The sequence below is a fragment of the Coptis chinensis genome, chromosome 9, assembly GCF_015680905.1.
Source record: "Coptis chinensis isolate HL-2020 chromosome 9, ASM1568090v1, whole genome shotgun sequence".
NCBI lineage: Eukaryota > Viridiplantae > Streptophyta > Magnoliopsida > Ranunculales > Ranunculaceae > Coptis > Coptis chinensis.
Window position 1 is genome coordinate 50099474 of NC_141464.1, and position 19267 is coordinate 50118740.

A 19267-nucleotide genomic window follows, 5' to 3' on the forward strand; every position below is an offset into this window, starting at 1 on the left:
AAGAAAGAAGGACAATCTGCTTACTCTATAGCAAGTTTCTCTACAATCTAAGCCTATCTCACATATGAAGAAGGCAGAAATATGCATGTATTTATAGAGGAGATGGCCATTATACTTGTTACACTTGCCGATATTGGCACGTGAACAACGCCAAGGAATCATCAGTATAGGATGTAATGACAAAACCACACAGCTTGCATGGCTTTCAATAAGAAAAGAAAAACGGAAAGAATTCAGTGTCCAAACACGTTGAAGTAATTAAGTATCTACGTGTAACATTTTACGGGGGCAGTTATAAAAGTTTGACTATGCAAAGATTCGACATGCAAAAATAATTTGAACAAAATAAAATTTACTTTCTTCTCCCTAAAAGAAGATACTTCGAATATATATGTATGCAGCTAAGTTACATTGACATGGATATGTGTGTCCGTATCAGACACAAATATGAAGTCTTTGACACGGCGTATCATCAAAATTTGAGGTATATCACATACAATGTGTCCGTGGCATGTCCAACACTCACTCGTGGATACTTATCCAACACGGATTATTTTATAATACGGCGTGCCCATGTAACATAGGTATGCAGTAAGACAATGGCAAAAGTTTCTACAAAAGACCCTGAATAATTGAAACATATTCTTTTCTAGCATGGAACGTTGGTTCTACATTCTCTTCTTACGGGCACGTTGAAAGCAGTTGTATCATGGGAGATATTACCAAGGATATTTTCTTGTGCTCAATGACAGCATGCATTCTAACGCCGACTCTCAGTTAACCATTACAAAGCTGTGTATTTCACAACAGTTGAGACCAATTGCATTGACTCATTTGAAATATGTGTGACAAATAGACATCCAAGCATAACACTATCAAATGACTATTGTTTCACATAGCATTAGTAATGACATACTACAAAGAGAACCCCGTATACATTACTTTCAGGTAATCAACACATTCAAGAGTGGGCCTATACAATGGTTAGTGAGCTATGTTTTTAGAAAATACATGAGTAAGTGTACTTTCAAGGTTCACCAAGATATATCGAGCAAAAAATAAAAAAAACTTCACCAAGATCTCTCCCACTGAAGGGCCAAGGCAAAGCCCTGAGATCACATAGCATGTTAAGGACAGAAAGACGGAGAACTTGCCTGCTTGTTCTTCACTGTCACGCTGGATTTGAATGCTCGAGTCAGTTAACCGTCTGTGTACCCGGCTGTGGGCAACGGAGGAGCTGGAAGCCAAGATGAATAAGCAATTATTGTGCATCTGGAAAAATGGTTGCATCCTTTGAAAAAAGCTAGGGCTTGCTGATCAGTCTGAACTCTGAAGGTCAATCTAACTCGGCACTTGTATATGTAACTTGAAGAAGACGTCACCTTCCAACCCAAGATTTTGTGCGGACAAGGAAAATGTGTTTTTATATTAATACACATAGCTTGAAAGAGATTTTTTAAATCAAGGAACTAGAGGAAACTCAACTTATGTATTAATAACTGCAAGTTATAAGGGTACTGAAACATGGATTTACATTGATACCGTAAATTTAAAGAGGATATCTCCTAGGCTGATGGGGCACCATGAGATAAATACAAGTGTTCATTCCTCAACTACTTGTACAATTTTCAACAAGTAACACTTATTCATAAGGTCTCCATTATGGCGTACAGGTCCTTGACACAGCAGACCACTTGACTACACTTCCTCTCCAGTTTGTGACAAACAAACTACTTCTACAAAATTCAAACAGTTCAAAGTTGAGTGGTCCTTGACACCGCAGACGACTTGACAACACTTCCTCTCCAGTCTGTGGTAAACAAACTTATTCATCCTTGCCTGATCGATAAATAGCAGAGTCAAAGGACTTCTGTAAAATCCATACAGTTCAAAGTCGAGATGGTGATTTTGCTTCTGGTAATTTACCATAGGTGTATACACCAATGCCTCGTTTGCGACCAAGGCGACCAGCATCAACATATTGCACAAGAAGGGGGCAGGGTCGGTATTTGCTGTCACCTAAACCAACATGAAGCACCCTCATTACTGATAGGCAAACATCTAGTCCTATGAAATCTGCAAGTTCTAAAGGACCCATTGGATGGTTTGTACCCAGCTTCATTCCAGTATCAATATCCTCTTTTGTTGCCACCCCTGTGTAGAGTGTGAAAAATGCTTCATTAATCATAGGCATAAGGATGCGGTTTACAATGAAGCCAGGATAGTCTTGAGAGCATATAACTGTCTTGCCAAACCTACATTCCATTTTATCATTAGAAATTTAAATTAATTATATCCTACAAAGTGATCAAATGAACAGAAGGAATTGGTCATTTTAAATCACTGTTGCTTCATATCACATATTATTGCCAAGGGAAAGGAGACCACATGTTGCAGAGTAACTCGTTTGAACAGTACTCACCTCTCAGCCAAAGCTTTTACGGTCATAAAGGTTGCATCAGACGTGTCTCCACCTCTCACAATCTCAAGCAATTTCATGATAGGAGGGGGATTAAAAAAGTGCATACCTATAACCTGCCATTCGGAAGCACATGAGAAGCCTAATATAGATATTTCCTTTTGTATTACCACTACAGCCATTCTAATGAATTGAAACAGTTAATTTCAGAGGATACAGCATAAACTCGACTATAACCCCCCTCCCTCCCATCAACACAACCACACACAAAAAACCTTCTTTACCTTTTTTCCTTCCCCCAATTAACAAGAAACCAATTTTCTTTGGCACTTAAAATCAGTGAGGAACAAACTTCATCTATCCACTATCATTGTACTTCAACGAGACAAACTTCTTTATCACACACAACTCAAACACAACTATGGAGTCAGTATGAACACATGACCACACAGATTAAGAGTGTGTTTGTTATGATGGAAACACTATGGAAAGGAAAGGAAAATAAGAGTGGTCCACCTTTTCCATAGTTTTTAAGGCGTTTGTTTACCCATGGAAAGGAAATGGGCTTTTCCATATGGAAACAAAATCATAGAAATGGAAAAGGTTTTGTGTCCTTAGCTAACCCCTGAAATTTTTGTGGAAAGGAAAGGAAAGGAAATAGATAGATAGGGCTTACTACTAATACACCCATGACCCAACAATACAATTATTCCTTTCCATAGCTTTTGCAAACAAACAAGATTATTCCTTTTCCCAGTTTTTACTTTCCTTTCCTCAGTTTACCAAACACATACCATTTAAAATTATTTCCTTTTCCATTCCATTCCATAGTGGACCACCCATTTTATTTCCTTTCATTTACATGAGTTAAAATTTAACAAACACACCCTAAGAATGTAAGCAGTACCAACTGAGCCACAATACACATGAGATATGTAAGTTATGCTACCATATTACTATCAACTTTCTACCTACTTTGTTCAGATGAATTGCATTTGAGGTATAAGCTTTACTGCCATGAGTGCCATTGGTCAAAAAGGATTTAAAAAAACTACATTGTTGATCGGATTTACGTCATGAATTAGCATATGTAACAACTGAGGGTCATGAAGATGCCCAGTAACTGGGGGTTGGCAACATGAATCCTCTTCTCTGTTCAGGCATCGATCTCTCCACTTCACTGTTAATTGTGTTACTCCACCACTTCATATTAAACATACTAGTGTTCAAGAAGAATGAGTAAAATGGATAAAATCAATTTTGCGGTTCAATACAGAAAGATACTTAAGATCCATGTTAGCATTTATGCAAGGCAACAGAACAAAGTAACATTTAATTTCGGATCATGTAGGTAAACTATCAAGAATTTGTGGGGAAAATGGTAACCTGGCTTGATCGGCTAGTTGCAGATGCCAGACGAGTAATAGAGATGGAACTTGTATTTGAGGCTAATATAGCCGAACCTTTTGCAATCCTATCTAAATCAGTATATAGACTCTTCTTTATATCTTCTGACTCCACGATGGCTTCAATAATAACATCAGCAGATTGGAGATCTTCCAAACTTGAGGTACATCTCAAGCGTCTTAGAGCATCCTTTGCTTTTTCCTGTCAAGTAAAACGAAGAATATAAATATGACGTAATGAATCGATATTACAAAGCTAATAAAGGTTGCACAACAGAAAAACTACTATTCGTAGAAAATACTTTTCTTCTAATACACGTATATAAATATTTCGTACTCCAAAACAAAACCAGGAATCTTTTTCAATTAACAGATCAATCCAGATCTGACACGAAAAGAAGATACCAAGTGCTGGTGACGTTTACTGTAAGTCTGTAACTAACTAATACCAAAACAGCACAGCCAAACAAAAATAGCAATGCTTATCCACCTAAGTTGTGCATTCACGTGGTTTATATCCATGTAACGAAAAGACTGTAAGCAATTTGGCCTGATACTACCGGTCATCCAGTCCACAGACGAGAGCAGCAAGTGCTGTTTGAGGGAGGTCATAACTTTCCGTTGTTATAAATACCCAAATTGTGTTCTTTTGTTGCTTCATTTACCTTTGAGCAAAAGTGGATTTGGTGTCAATTCCTCTTGTTGTTTTTTCTTTCTTTCAATCTTCTTTTTTCCTTTTCTTTTTTTTTTCTCTCTTTTCTTTTTGGAGAAGCAAACTATTAATGTCATTCAATTACGGAAAAGTATTGAACAATGTACAAAGAAATATCCTACTACAAAAAAGATAAGCAAACAAGTACACCCACTGCCTCCACAAATCAATGCTCCATAGTATAGATTTAACAAAAATAAATAAATAAACTCAAAAGTATCCTTTACTCACTCCACTGCTTTCACCAAAAGATTAGCATCCCTATGATGACAAGGCTCCTCTGAGGAATATCATGATTCTTGGCCACGAAATGCCTTTGCTTGCCAATATTAAACTGGTTTTCATTCTCTTCTTGCTTCTCAAAGAGATTTACTACATCTTTTTTATCCGTGCAGGCGTGCAGCTCAAGGATGTTAGTTATCTTTGTTAAACAAAGGCTCCACCATCATGCTATGCCCAACAACATAACGATCAGATAGCAAGTATTCACAAGTTTGTTTCCATTTCCAACGATTATTTTAAATTGGTTTACAGTTTTTCTATTTGTGGAAGTCTAAACATACACTCATTCTAACTTTTTCAATATGAATAATCAATCTAAATCCAAAACTCAACAACATAAATTGGTTAAATAACAAAAGCCCGTGATGAAAAACCAAAGAAACTAACATTCCATACTGTAAGAAATGAAACTTGATTATTATTATATAATGGACCTGAGAAAGTTGGCCTTTAGAAACAAAACGTTGAATGGAGTTTCCAATAGACTTAGTAGCATTTGTTAAAGCATTGGAATCAGAATCAAGAAGCCAAACATCAATACCAGCAACAATAGCAAGTTGAGCAATTCCAGAACCCATCTGTCCACCTCCAATTACTCCAACAGTTTTCACTTCTGCCATTTTCACTCACCACCTTGAAAATAGTTTAGACAAACGTAACTCTGAAAACTAGCTGTTGGAAAAAATAAAATAAAGTACAATAACTAGATTACTAGATATGGCACACATTCAGAGGAACTGAAAATGGGTACCACACATTAGAAGCCCATTAGTACATAGGGTCTGGTACGGTCAAAATATTTTTTGGTATTGCTTGGTCAAGAAAATAGTCAATTTGGGGAAAAAGCAACTCTTGAGACTAGATGACACTGTTTTTTGTGAGTAACTCACAAAGACAAATTTTGGGGCACTATTTCAACCTTCAAGGACAAAATAAATTGGCCCAGCCCTTTTACTTTTTTTAAATATCAGTGGCTCGGATTTAAAATAAATATTTTTTGATTTTACCTTTTATATCATTTTATTATGAACAATGAGTGTTCATACAAGGACTATGAATATCGAATGTTCATACCCAATCAATGTTCATATACAAAAGACTATGAACATTAAATATACATACCCAATCAATGTTCATACTAAATACAATGTTCATTTATTAAATTATTTCGCAAATATACTTGACATTTCATTTACTCGGTCCGTTTTTTATTTCGCGTCAAGAGTATACTTGATCTTTCATCTACCCGATCCTTATGAGTTACGAAAAAAAAAGTATTCTTGAGAGTTACTTTTTCGGCAATTTTGTCCTTGAGAGTCACTCTGTTGCTTTCTTGTAAAAATATCGGTCGATTTATCGAAAAATCGCCCGATATATATCGTTTTTCAATCCGACTTGAAAAATCCGAAATATCGGCTCAAAAAATTTAATATTTTTAAAAACCGATATATATCGGTAAAACCGATATAAAGATATATATCATCGATATATTCCATTTCGATTATATCGTTTGACTTGGTTGGACAGCGTTTTTTTTTTTTGTTGATCGTTGACCGATATATAACGATATATCCCGATATATATCATTATATATCGGTGATATTTTCGATATATTCGATTTTTTGATTTTTTGAATATTATCATCAAAAAAAAGGGCAAAAACGATTTATCTCTCCGACATATCGATATATCCGATATATATCTTTTTTTGGCCTCTCCGATATATCCTAATATCCCGAAAAATTGGGCCTTGCTTTGCGGTGTATAGAAAATTATTAGCAGTCGTGAAGTTTGTCTACCATAGACAATCTAGCTTCTAGCCAGCTCAAGTATATAGATTAAAAAGACTATTTGCAGACACGTAGAATTGGTTACCAACATAATCCATGTGTTAATACAATAAAGTACATTGTTTAACTGATCTGATGGAGATTTTATACAACATTTTCCGAAATGTACTTTTGGACCTTATATAAAACAATGTGAGAGTAATCTGAAGCGTAGATTATTGTTACAAATACAATCCTGTCGTCCAAAATCCCCTACCAGATATGTACATACGCTATAGTTCTTCCAGAGACCGCTAGTTCCATACAATGCAAAACCTCTTGCCAGTGACTTCAACCAGCAGCGCGAAAAAGAGTGAGGATGTCTCTACATCTATTTTTGATCATGTCTGAATTCCTGGAACTCATAGCAATGTTTAGGAGAGATTAATGCCATGCTAAGCAGAACATAAGGAAGCCCTTTGCTTCCTCAATAATTCGGTTAGCTTCTTAATCAGTTCAGGATGTGAACTTAAGTAATCCTCAAATGACTTCCTCAAACTCTGCAACATCTTAACGTGATCATCATTGGCGTCAGCATTAAGCAATGTTGAAAAAAGATTTTTCCATAGATCAACATTCCAATACCTGAACATTGATTATTTAATACGGGCAGAGAAAAATCCTCATAGGAGAAGAAATTGGACAAAAACAGCATATAACTAATGTAAAGTAAAAAAGTTTTTCCTATTTATATTTTTTTCCTTAAAGAAGTAACTATCACAACAGAAGTCCTCAGCTGAGTAAAAAATCCGTACTGCGTTATATACTAAGCTAAGAACAGTTATACGAAATTTGACTCCAAATGTAGGCTAGTAGTGCATAAAGTCAAATGATCTAATGTGCAAGTTACCAAATGGATAGAGAAAGTCGAGTGGTACCGCTTTAAAGCTGATTTGGGTCGATAGAGATCAGTGCCATCAGAAGAGACCTTTTCAATGGCCATATATGATCCATGAAGCATCATGTGCACAACAACACAGAGACCATAAGTGTCTACCTGATGGCATGAAAAACTCATGTGAAGTTGAGATAATCCATACTTTAAAGCTGTCAGCACAAATTACAAAAAGGAGGTGATCAATCATCTACTGTATAAAAGAAAAAGAAGTATGACCTGAAACTTCCATGGTCTTTTCTCTTGAATCTCAATGCATCGGAAGCATGAAGTCCGAGTATCTCCCATAAACTCTGTACCATCTGGAAAGAGGCTTAGGTCTATTCCCCTTCCCCAGTCTATGAGGCAAAGTCCCTGCATTATTGTGCATAAGCCTGTCAAACACTGCAGCGTGAACAAGATGTGAACCTCTGATGCAACAAAAACTAACCTGATCACGCCAAGGGCCAGTTCTGCTAGAAAACCCATCCATTGCGAGGTCATCCCTGAGAAGGAGTAAAAAGGACCAAATCATTCAGAAAACAATTTATAGAAAAGATCCTAGCTCTAAGTTTTCTTAAGCATGTCATTGTTAATGCCAAACAAAAAACACATTATGGGACTACTGTTAGTACTGTAAGTCTCTGCTTGATTTCATGATATTTTACTAACATATGTCGTGTAACTGAATGTAGTGACTTATCATGGCCACGGAGATATCCTGCAAAGTCCAATGTATTGGGAAAGAAGAATCGCATAGAATACAATAATTTAAGACCAAAAGAAAATTTTAAACTCTTCCATTACCGGACCAGGTTGACTTCTCAAGCGGCCCAGGCCCCAAAAAATGACAACACATCAATACGACAAAGATTCGCGATATGGACAACCTACCACCGTAACACAATCCTCAACGAGTCTCATACAATAATATACCACTTCAGCTGAATTCTCCTACATGGCTTACATTATTAGTATGGTTAAACCACCCAATATGTTTATTTATGTTGTTGAATAAACATCCAAATCACACATGATGGCTGAGTTAGCAAATACCAAGCACAGAAGTCATATCTCCAAAGAAAATACCTCTGCCACCGAGATTAGCATTTTCAATAGGTTGCCTAAATCTAATTAACCAATTCAATATGCCACACTAAATGCAGTTCGAGCAATATAATGAACATTGTAAGTAGAAGGACAGTAGCTTCTAAGAAAGTATACAAGATAATTAAGATCTTAATGACACTCTAGGGTTTAGAGTCACATGTCTGAACCCTACAAGTTTTTTCTGCATCAAGACCTAAGTAATTCAGCTAAAGATGCAAGCTATCACGGTTACATAATGAATATTGAAGTGTTTCTCAGGTGTCTTTGTAAACGAGAATGCAAGTAGGCATTAATAAAAAGAATGACACCTTTATCGTGGTAACAAAAACAAAAAATTTCACGCCATGTATATTTGAAATTTAAGAAAGGGTTAATTAAAAGGGATACCTAGAATAGCGCATAAGCAAATTATCAGGCTTGAAATCACCATGAATGATGCCAACACTGTGCAAAGTTTCCAGCATGCAGAGCATCTCTATGGAGTAATAGATGCAAAGAACTTCTTCCATTCTCTGCCCAATCACTAAGTAAGAATTTATAGCATCCTGCACAATGCTTCAAGTTCAGCTGATTCATCTGGTAACTATAAATGATGGTATTAAAGCAGATACAGAACACAAAAGCTTTTACCTGTAGTGTTCCATGGGCAATGTAGTCACAGACAAGTATACTATAGTCAGAATACATATGAACTCTATGAGCATATGAGAAGCTTAGTCTCTGTAATTAAGGGAGTAAAAAGTTTCTATTAATAACGATCTGAACTCTCAAGGATTTATGACTTTCAGTAAATGGCTTACTTCCTCATCAGTAATGCGCTTATCAAGCTGACGGTACATATAGAACTCCCATGGAAAAGGAGGCATTTGTATCTGGCAGAGAATTCAAAAGTATAAACAAATAAACCAATACAATAACAAGCCATATTCTACAACCAAAAAACTCAAGAAGTCAATGATGAGAATAGCAGAAGCTATTTATAGTAAATGCTTTCCATGATTTACTGCTATTCACATCAGTCAATACTTTGAAAAGTAAACCAACCTTTAGAGCAACAACATCATCAGGGTTACTGTTCACACATGCTTTGAATACTTGAGCAAACCCACCCTTACCTGCGCATCCTTTGATTTGGTATTTTTTGCTACCTGCGACATTAAGGAGCAAGGACAATTTCAGTTACACTAATCTGAATCCTCTGCACATAAAGCCTCTAAGAGATGGCACCCCTTGTAAAAGTCAAAAACTCATAAATCTGAAGTACTCAAAACGTTAAATCCTTACTCTTGAAAAATAAAAGGTAGAGGTTAAAGTGGGCAATATTGTTAAGAAAATAAAAAACCTAAAATGAGAAATAAGCCCAAGACATAGAGGAAAAGGTACAGCAAAGATACTATTATTGATATAAATCTATCAAACAAAACAATTTATATAAAAGTTAGCAAATATCTTTTAGATTATTTTTGAAAGATTTTGGGAGGGAAAATAAGTTATATTTTTTTCAATTTAGCTCTCTCTGTAAAGAAAGAACTACCCGAGATTGTATAGGAAAGAGGAACTGTGACTACACTTTTATGTAAAAATACACAAATATGCCATGCAATTCCATTTTAAATGACCTAATTTAGAGAGCCTGATACTAAAAAATATCAAATGTAGCTATTACGTAGAATGAGGGCAGCACCTATTTCAACAATTTTATTCCTTGAAGAGTTGGGCAAAGAAGACAACGGAACTTTTCCTGAGTAATTTTTTGTAGTCAGATGATATCCCTGAAGTAATTGCCGAAACGTTAGAGATGAAAACAAAATAAAGGTGCTTCTATCTAATACAGTTCCTCACATTGTACTTCATCATGTGTGGCTTGAGCTTCATCAACAAATTATTGATGGTGTCCAATGACCAGGGATTAACGCCATCCATTTCAGCAGTAGCATGCTCACCGTTGTCAATCTACAAAAGAAAAATCTGAAGGATCAGCCATCACATTTAAATATACAAAAGTAAACACGAATTACTAATGAACTCTATTTGGTTTATCATCCTTTAACGGTATCCTAGATATATGCAAAATCAATCACATTCTTTTAACAGTAATGGAATAGAAGTCCTTCACAGTGACTGGTTGAGACAAACTGTCTTTATATGATTAGATAATATTTGTAGGTCCTAGAAACATGATATGAAGTTTTCTATCTTCTCTAGTCCATCGCTAGAAATGAACAAGAGCAACTCCAGTCATCAGTTTTACTGTTATAATCAAACGGTATTTGTCAAAAAGACATTACATCCACATTCATGCTGAAATACACCAGAGAAAATATTTTTATTTGGTATTTTTGAATATTTACCTTATATATGGATGGAGAGAAATGGTAGAAGATTTCAAAACAAATCAAAATCTTGGGATCAACTAGCTTTCTCTATTATTAAGGACATGAAGATCTATCTGGGCATTAAAATAGTCTCGATGCCTGATGTTGGAGATATAAAGGCCCTTTTGATCAGACTTGGCATAGATGTTCAATACAAGAACAAGACTCCCCTCTACTGCAAATGGAAGCTACCCCCCACTGGATTCATCAAGTTAAATACCAACGGTTCCATGACTGATCAGTATGTTTGCTGTGGTGGTATAGCAGTAGACCATAATGGAAATGTGATATTCACATTCACTGGAGGTGGAAACAAAAGATCGGTATTATACCAAGAGCTCATGGCAATCGAAGTCGGTCTACAACTATGTCAACAGCACGGCTTCAACAAGACTTCAGTGTGTTCAGATTCACAAGGGCCTATCCGTATCTTAACAGGTCAGGAGAATGCCCCATGGTACTGCAGCAACCTTCGGGCAGCCATGAAGCACACAGCAGATCAGTTGTAGGAGGTAACAGACACACATGTGTATCGAGAAGTGAACAAGAGTGCTGATCATTTAGCAAGGCTTTCTTTACATGTTGATGAGAGTTTTATCTGTAATGGTCCTCCTCTCACTAGTGTGTTAACTGAGATAAACACAAATGATGTAAGAGGAGAAGTTTATGTAAGATTATAATCTTCTAATACAGATAAGGGTCTGCCTAACCCTATTAATCCTTTTCAAAAAAAATATAGATCAGTTTGTCAAGGTTTACACTGTTACATACTCATAAGAATTTTATTTGCTGTAAACAGACCAGCTTGATTAGAGACAATAGTTTGGCTTGAATAATCTTTCACAGATAAGATTGTCTTTCAATATCAGATCCCTTCATTGCGTCGAAACTACACCTTAACAGCAGAACCCAAGTTATTAATCTCTGGAACAACAAGAGAGATCAATTTATTTCATGAAGAAGAAGACACTATAGTATGGACCCTTAAAGCAAAAAGGCACTTTACTATTAAGAAAACCTATGCAGCTTACAACTAGGCATGAAAAAGTGGAATGGTCAAAGGTTCTATACTTCTATCATCTATGCCATAACTCTTGTGTACCTAGGCATTATTTCATAGCTCGAATAGCTTTCATGGGAAGACTAGCTATACGAGATCGACTAGTCAAGTGAAGTATGCAAAACATCTCAGTGTGTGTGCTCTGTACTGACCAGCAGCAAAGACTCCACTTCAGGCTCATGTATAAGACAGGCCCGCAGAACAAGAAGAAGACGGCAGAATAGCGAGTACCCTCCCCTCCGTGACAGATATATCTACAAGCAAGCCAGCACGGTGGTTCCACAGGAACAGCATTGGCATCTTCTATTTGACTATGAATTGTCATGTACTATTTATATTCTCACCTGGTGTGGTTTTGCACCTACATCTTTTTCATTTTCTAAAAAATCTGGTAGGGGACTGCCTAATTCCATATCGCTTTCTGTCAACGGAAAATCTACCAATAATCTCAATGCAAATATTATAATGGGATCTACCATAAATCTACATGATATCATGAGCATCCTGACTCGAGTCAGTGTAGGATGGAGCAAGAGGCATTGATGACAATATCTTTGTTAATTTGTGTATGAACATCTTTCTGACTTCCAAAATATCGTTGGTTGGAAGGCCAAGAATGGGATGCCTAGGTTCTGTGCATGGTGGCACCATGGCTGGCTGTCCAACTCATCACCACATGAAATGTGTTGCAAACGTGAGAGAGACCAAAGTGCTTGTCCATTAAAACTTGGAAACTTGTTTAAATTTACATGTAAAGAGGGTAAAAGTCACCACTCATGCAACCTATGGCATTCTAAAAATAACAGGGACAGCTAATAGCTTAGACATAAATACGTTATATATCACAAATTTTTTAAATCTGCATAAGCGTTTCCACCTTCATAGTTACTTTTCAAAGTTAAACTGCCATCGCAGGTAAGATAGCATTTCACACATGATTTTTAGTAAGGAAGTACAATTAGGTTCTTCGAAAATGTCATAAAGAGAGTCATTCTGCAGCTCAAAAATTGAAGGTTGTTGGATAAGAGTCATACTTTAAGTATCAACAAGGTGAGTTATTCTGATATCTCCATAGAACAAGAAAAGTCTAGGAGTCCTATTATCAGTTACCTAAGAGTTGAAGGAAGAACATTGTTTAGGTAACAAAACCTACTCGAGCACCTAAATCCATTATCATGTCCATGTGAGACATATTTCATAGAAAATATCTTAACTATGTTAGACAAGTCATGCGCCTTCCGGTATCCTTGTAAAGCCTGCAGTGATGCCTGCAATGCCTGACACACTTTTAATCTGTTTTTATCTACGGTGAGAAAATTTTGGGAAACCATCAAATATGGTTGAGCTTTAGACATATCCATTAAAATTTTGAAACACTGTATTTTATTAAAATATTCATGAATAACATGACATAATACTAACAATATGTTTTTCACTATGCCATCAAGAAACCTCATCCATTCCTTCCCTTCCCCAACAATTGGGCAGGAAAAGTATCAATAATGATCAAAAGAGTGAACTAATTCTTTTAGCGAGAGGGCATTGAGTAACTTATCTATCAGTTCGACATGAAAAAAAGAAGGGACTTCCGTCCTATACCTATACGAACCCCTTCCCTCATTTTTCATTGTTTTTCACTTCCTCTCTCACACACACTCACAAATACACCACTTTCAAGGAACAACCTAACAGTCAAGTTTAACAGTGTTACCTCTACATAAAAAATCAAAAATAAATTTCAAAACTGCACCAACAAACAATAGCAACAACTTTTAGAACCTAAATTCATAAATTTAACATACAAAACTAGCATAATTAGAAACTAAAACATACCTTCCTATCTTGTCTACCATCCACAATCTTACTAATCCTTTGGAGAAATTCACCATATACTCTTTTCAACTCCTCTACCGGTTCCGCATTCCTAACACACCAAAACACCATAACCTTAAAATCCACATTCACATAAACACACAAAAAGGGGCATAAAACAAACAAACAAACCCAACCTCGAAATGCCCATTCGATAAACACCATCAGCTTCAACCAACTTCCCCTTAGCTTCTAAAAAAACAGCATAAGAAATATACAAGAATGCAAACAAAACACAAATCTTTCCCCCTTCCATCATTTTAAACACAGTTTCAAAATCCTGTATCGAATCCGCCTACAAACAAAAACCCACATTCAAAACAAAAAAATTGCACTTACACAATAAAGGGGCAGTGTCAAATGAAACTTACATAGAGTAAACAGATCTTTAGAAAGCGAATATCGTTACGATATTTATCATTGTCTTTAAACTTCATAATACAGTCATGTAATAATTCATCTAATGGTTCTCTTGATTTGTTTCTTGGTTTCTTCAAGTCATCTAATTCTTTCTTTATTGAACTGAAAACAAACAAAAAAAAAAATGAGAAATTTAAGGTTGTTAGCGAAGACAAATGTTTACTTACGTTAATGAAGGGTGGGTTTGTGTTTACTTACATTAGCCATGAGAGAAGTGGGTCGTGTGCCATGATTGTTGTTTTGAGGATTGGTGTGGAGTTTTGTGAGCGGGGAAAGTGTTTTCAGGTTTCAGTTATTTTGAAATTTGAGTTTTTTTTTACGAAATGACTATAGTGACCTTATTTCATGGGCTTGGATTGGGCTTTAGGCCCTAATTCCAGTTTTTTTCGTGGTCTAGGCCAGCCGGAGTTACAATTAAGACAAATTATACATGGGGCAGGCCGGCGGGCTACCTTGACATCTTATTTTGACACCTTATCTTAACATCCAAAACCTAAAAGTGAACTTGCATATTAAACTAAGAGCTAATTTTTGGTAGAGAAAATCTTCCTTGGATAGAATCTCCACCAAAACTCGTCTCAATCGGATATGTTTAGCTTTATTAAAAATAGTGCTAAAATTGTGGACAGTTAGATAAATATTGAACTTAAATACAACTTTTGACAAGATTAGACATGTTCAAATGTCTTGATATTTTGTGGAGATGATATCTATTGTATGGAGAACATATTCCCAGAAAATCAGTCCTTAGTTCATTGTGTAAGTTGTAGATGTCAAAATAAAGTGTCAAAATAAGATGTCAAGATAGCCTGACCCATTATACATTTTAATCACGGCAAAAACTTGTTTTCCATTTTCAATCATTAATAAGGACAATTCAATTTTGACTGGATTTTCTAAAATTTTAAATTCCATTTTTAACCTTATCTCAATCTCTCTATGTGTTCACAAGTTTTGGATCCAAAACTTAGAAACAAAAAAAAGCATCCAGGTGAAATCTTTTAGATCGATTAATGGGTTTTTTTATATTTCTCATCATCGATTTAACAATAAAGTATGTGATTACTGTATTTCTATATCGATTTGGTTCTTTCACAACTTTCTCTTTTGTAATTGTTATCTCTGTTTCCATCTTTTCATAATCAATTTGATGTTAATCTGTTTTTTTTTTTTTGTGATTCGTTTTTACTGTTTTCTTGTAAGATGTATCTAAATTTTATCTTAATTTCAATTGGTTTCTTTTCAAACTTACATTGTATTTAGTGTTCTTCATTTTCAGTTGTTTTGTGTGTATAAATATTAAAACTTTGATCTTGAATAATATTTGTTTGGTTTTCCTTTTTTCAATCTTTAATAGGGTTTTCTTTCATTCACGAGTGAGGTTAAGGTTGTTATGAGATTAAATTATGAACAATGTCAAAAAAAAAAAAAAATGTTGAACTTTTGCAAGAACAAAATCATGTGGTGTGCACAGATGTTTGTGCATACCATATTTTGTATATACTTAAGGTGGGGTTATGCACTGTCATCTGTGTATACCAATTTCGCAGGAACATCATATCCTGAGGTTACATTATTTTTAAGCATTATTTTTTTGTTCGATATTTAGTTGTTCATGAGGTCATTAAACAATATTCCTTTGTCGAAAACTAAAAAAAAAATCAAATCAGTTAACACCCCAAAAACATATATAATTATATTTTTAATTGTGAACAACTTTTATTCTTCGGTAGATATTATGTATAATATTGTCAATAAAAATTACATTTTTCATTTTGAAATTCTATATTGTCGATGAGCAATTTAAAAAAAAAAAAAAAAAAATTTGTTCAATGTGACATACCAATATATGTGTTTTCCGCTAGGGTTATAAGCTCAAAATAGCAAAAGCGCTATTATTCGAGAGGTTGATGGTTCGAATCCATATGAATCCAATAATAATGTGTATATGCACATACATCTAGCTTTGCATACCTTATTAGCCTGGTAAGTGCAAACATATTTGTATACCTTACTTTGTAAACGATAGTTTAATAGACATCCATTGGTGCACGTACTTGAGTTCATTAATAATTGGGATAAATATTTGTAATGTCTGTATGTACGACTACATTCTTACCCCTATAAACGGTCATCATTGGGTACCAAAGGTTAAGTTGCACACTGGCACCGCCTACGAATGCGACCGACTCGCATCGCCCACTAAGCAGGCCTATTTTTGTTGCCAACCAAGCTGGCCAACTAAACTGGCCTATTGTTATGGTCAACTAAGCTGGCCGACTTTTTACTGCCCTCTTGTATGGCTAACATATATACAAACATATATGGCAGATCCTGATATGGTAGATTTTGCTATATATACAAACAAGGCAAGATATCTTTCTATAAAAAGATCTGAATAAGATTTTAAGGAGATAAGCCCACCTATAGATATCTCATTTTCATTCCCAAAAGAACTACGCACATAAAGACTTGATTCCAGAAAATACTCTGGATACGTAGGCAGCCATCGACATGGTTCAGTCTCTCCTCAATCATAATCAACACCCTTGGCGACTTCATTAGTGTGTTTAGGTGACTCATTGCCCAAACATAATTGGCGTCGTCCGTGGTCCTTATTGACGGGCTCTCTTCCACGTTACTTCTTCCAAGCACCATTAATGGCAAAAACTACAAGGTCCCAGGTGAACAAGAATGCAAGAACACAATAACAACAACAACAACAACAACAAAAAATTCGGAAGTTCTAATCAATCAGGAAATGATAGATCAACCCGCTGCAACAGATCTGCAAGATCAGCCTTCACAGCTCCAAGTGCCACGACAACCCAGATCTAGACGTTCGCCACCTCAGGCTCTAGTAACTCACCTTCAAGATCTAGATGCTACAAATGCAAACGAAGTAAGTCCAGAAAATATGGCGGCGAACAATGATTACGTTACGTTAGAAATGATGCGTCAAAAGTTCATAAAAGAGAAGGAACACAACAAAAACTTGCAAAAGCAACTGGACAAAGAGAAGCAAGTACAAAGGGATGACGTTGTCGATGCTACATCTCCACACTAGCAAGAGCCCCCAGATTTGGCAAAAACTGGAGTGTATTCAACTGAATACAAGATAATAACGACAGATCCCATCCATTGGAACCCATCCCTGAACATTGTCAAAATTACTCGAGGTCAAGTAGACATTCATCCCATTCAAGAAGGCGATCCAGATCTCGAAGTACCAACAACACTAGGCATAGTAGTGGTTATAACACAAGACACGAAGAACAACAATACATATTGTTAGGTAATCATCATACCTCCCTTAACAGGCCAAGGTCATTGAACATTGATCGTAGCGCATCAGAAAGGTGGACAACATCCACCATAAGAGGCAGTGTTGGACGCCAAGATCATGACCTCAGAGCTGAATTGCATCACGACCTTAGACATGGTTTGAATGCGACAAACCGGTACAGAAGATTTAACATAGGTCAGCCTAGAATGCAACCACACCAAAGGAACTACTCCCTAGTACAACAACCTAGCTTATCTTACCGACATAGATCCCGTAGTCCAAGGCACCAACAAAATCTAGAAGTAAGCAACAACTGGGGGCGACCACACCGTGAGATGCAACATAGTGAAGTCACTCCTCAAGTCGAAAGTCAAGAGGCCGTAGGAGCAGCATTTACAAAACAACAAATCAGAGACATCATAAAGAAAACAATGAGCAATGCGGGTATGGCTGAAACTCGATGGAAAGAACTTGCAGTGAACGAAGATGTCGTTGGGCGATTTTCTCTAATCATACAAAATGCAAAACATCAAGACGGCTTCAAACAACTAGATCTTCCTAAGTTTGATGAAGCAGGAGGTGACCCGAACGATCTTGTCATGGAATTTAAAAGCAGACTAATTCTCTGGCGTGGAGATGACCCCCTCTTATGCAAACTTTTTCTATCGACATTAAAAGGAGAAGCTCTCCGGCCTGCCAACTCATTCTATCACATCATTCCAAGTATTAACAAGTCAGTTCACAGACCGGTTCAAGCATAATTGGACACATCCTAAGTATGTCAACATCTTGCTAATTACCAAGCATCAAAAGGACAAAACTCTGGCAAAGTTCGTAATTTGTTTCCGCCAAGTGCAAGTAGAGGTTATTGATGTCCCTGACGTAATGATCGTTCATGCATTCAAGGAAGGAGTCCATTTCGATAAAAATGGAATTTACATTTCCCTTGTACGGGACCCCCGGTAATCCAAATCTGATTTGTTTACACGAGCACAACAGTTCATTAACGTCGAAGAAGATGTTAGAGCAAAAGCCTCAAGAGACAATGATTATTTTCGAAGTAAACATTCAAGCGATGGTAAAGCCAAACAGAAGCAAAACACTGCGGAGGGACAACAATAAAAATCAAACTACAAAAAGCCGAACACGGTTCGCGAAGAAATGTAGCTCACTCCATTAAATGCCAAATATGCAGCGATATATGAGAAGATTAAAGGACGTAACTTATTTTTTTCTCCAATGCCTTTACCTGAAAACACAAAGTCTAGAAGTGACAAAAATCTTTGGTGTCACTTCCATAATGATTTCGGTCATGAAACTAGAGATTGCAGATCCCTCAGGGGAAAGATACAGAAGTTAGTTGAAAAAGGACAGTTAGACGAGTTTTTACTTCCAAAGAATGTGAAGCAAAATTTAGCAATGACGGGCTATAATGTCATACTAGCTGGTCACGCCAAAATAATGACATATCACGAACAAGGCAGAACTATGAGCAGCGAGCCAAGTTTGGTTTCTTGCGTGAATTTTATCACGTAAATAACATTGATTTTGTAGAAGGAATTCATCCAGAAACTATCGAACCCGGTCCCTTATGTTTTAGTATTAAATACCTAATTGGTGTC

At 36.2% G+C, this 19267-nt stretch overlaps 2 protein-coding genes across 3 annotated transcripts; both read right to left on the reverse strand.

Moving 5' to 3' along the window:
- Positions 1 to 1470: 1470 nt before the first annotated feature.
- On the reverse strand, positions 1471 to 5515 carry LOC147476498 (3-hydroxyacyl-CoA dehydrogenase family protein). The gene is made up of 4 exons (XM_086582805.1): positions 5254 to 5515; positions 3806 to 4027; positions 2423 to 2535; positions 1471 to 2255 (listed from the first exon to the last, which is right to left on the reverse strand). The coding sequence occupies exons 1-4, from the start codon at positions 5437 to 5439 to the stop codon at positions 1889 to 1891; spliced, it is 888 nt and encodes a 295-aa protein (XP_086438931.1). The 5' UTR covers positions 5440 to 5515; the 3' UTR covers positions 1471 to 1888.
- Positions 5516 to 6669: 1154 nt separating this feature from the next.
- Positions 6670 to 14651, reverse strand: LOC147476499 (protein kinase and Mad3-BUB1-I domain-containing protein). Of its 2 annotated transcripts, none has more exons than XM_086582688.1 (14): positions 14558 to 14651; positions 14311 to 14461; positions 14077 to 14234; positions 13901 to 13991; positions 10475 to 10585; positions 10317 to 10404; positions 9677 to 9780; positions 9433 to 9504; positions 9263 to 9352; positions 9020 to 9177; positions 7974 to 8028; positions 7763 to 7897; positions 7527 to 7645; positions 6670 to 7233 (listed from the first exon to the last, which is right to left on the reverse strand). In XM_086582688.1, the coding sequence occupies exons 1-14, from the start codon at positions 14587 to 14589 to the stop codon at positions 7044 to 7046; spliced, it is 1554 nt and encodes a 517-aa protein (XP_086438814.1). In that variant the 5' UTR covers positions 14590 to 14651; the 3' UTR covers positions 6670 to 7043. The 2 variants fall into 2 exon arrangements, with proteins under 2 accessions (XP_086438814.1, XP_086438815.1); XM_086582689.1 differs by having other exon boundaries at positions 7499 to 7645.
- Between the last annotated feature and the right edge of the window lie 4616 nt (positions 14652 to 19267).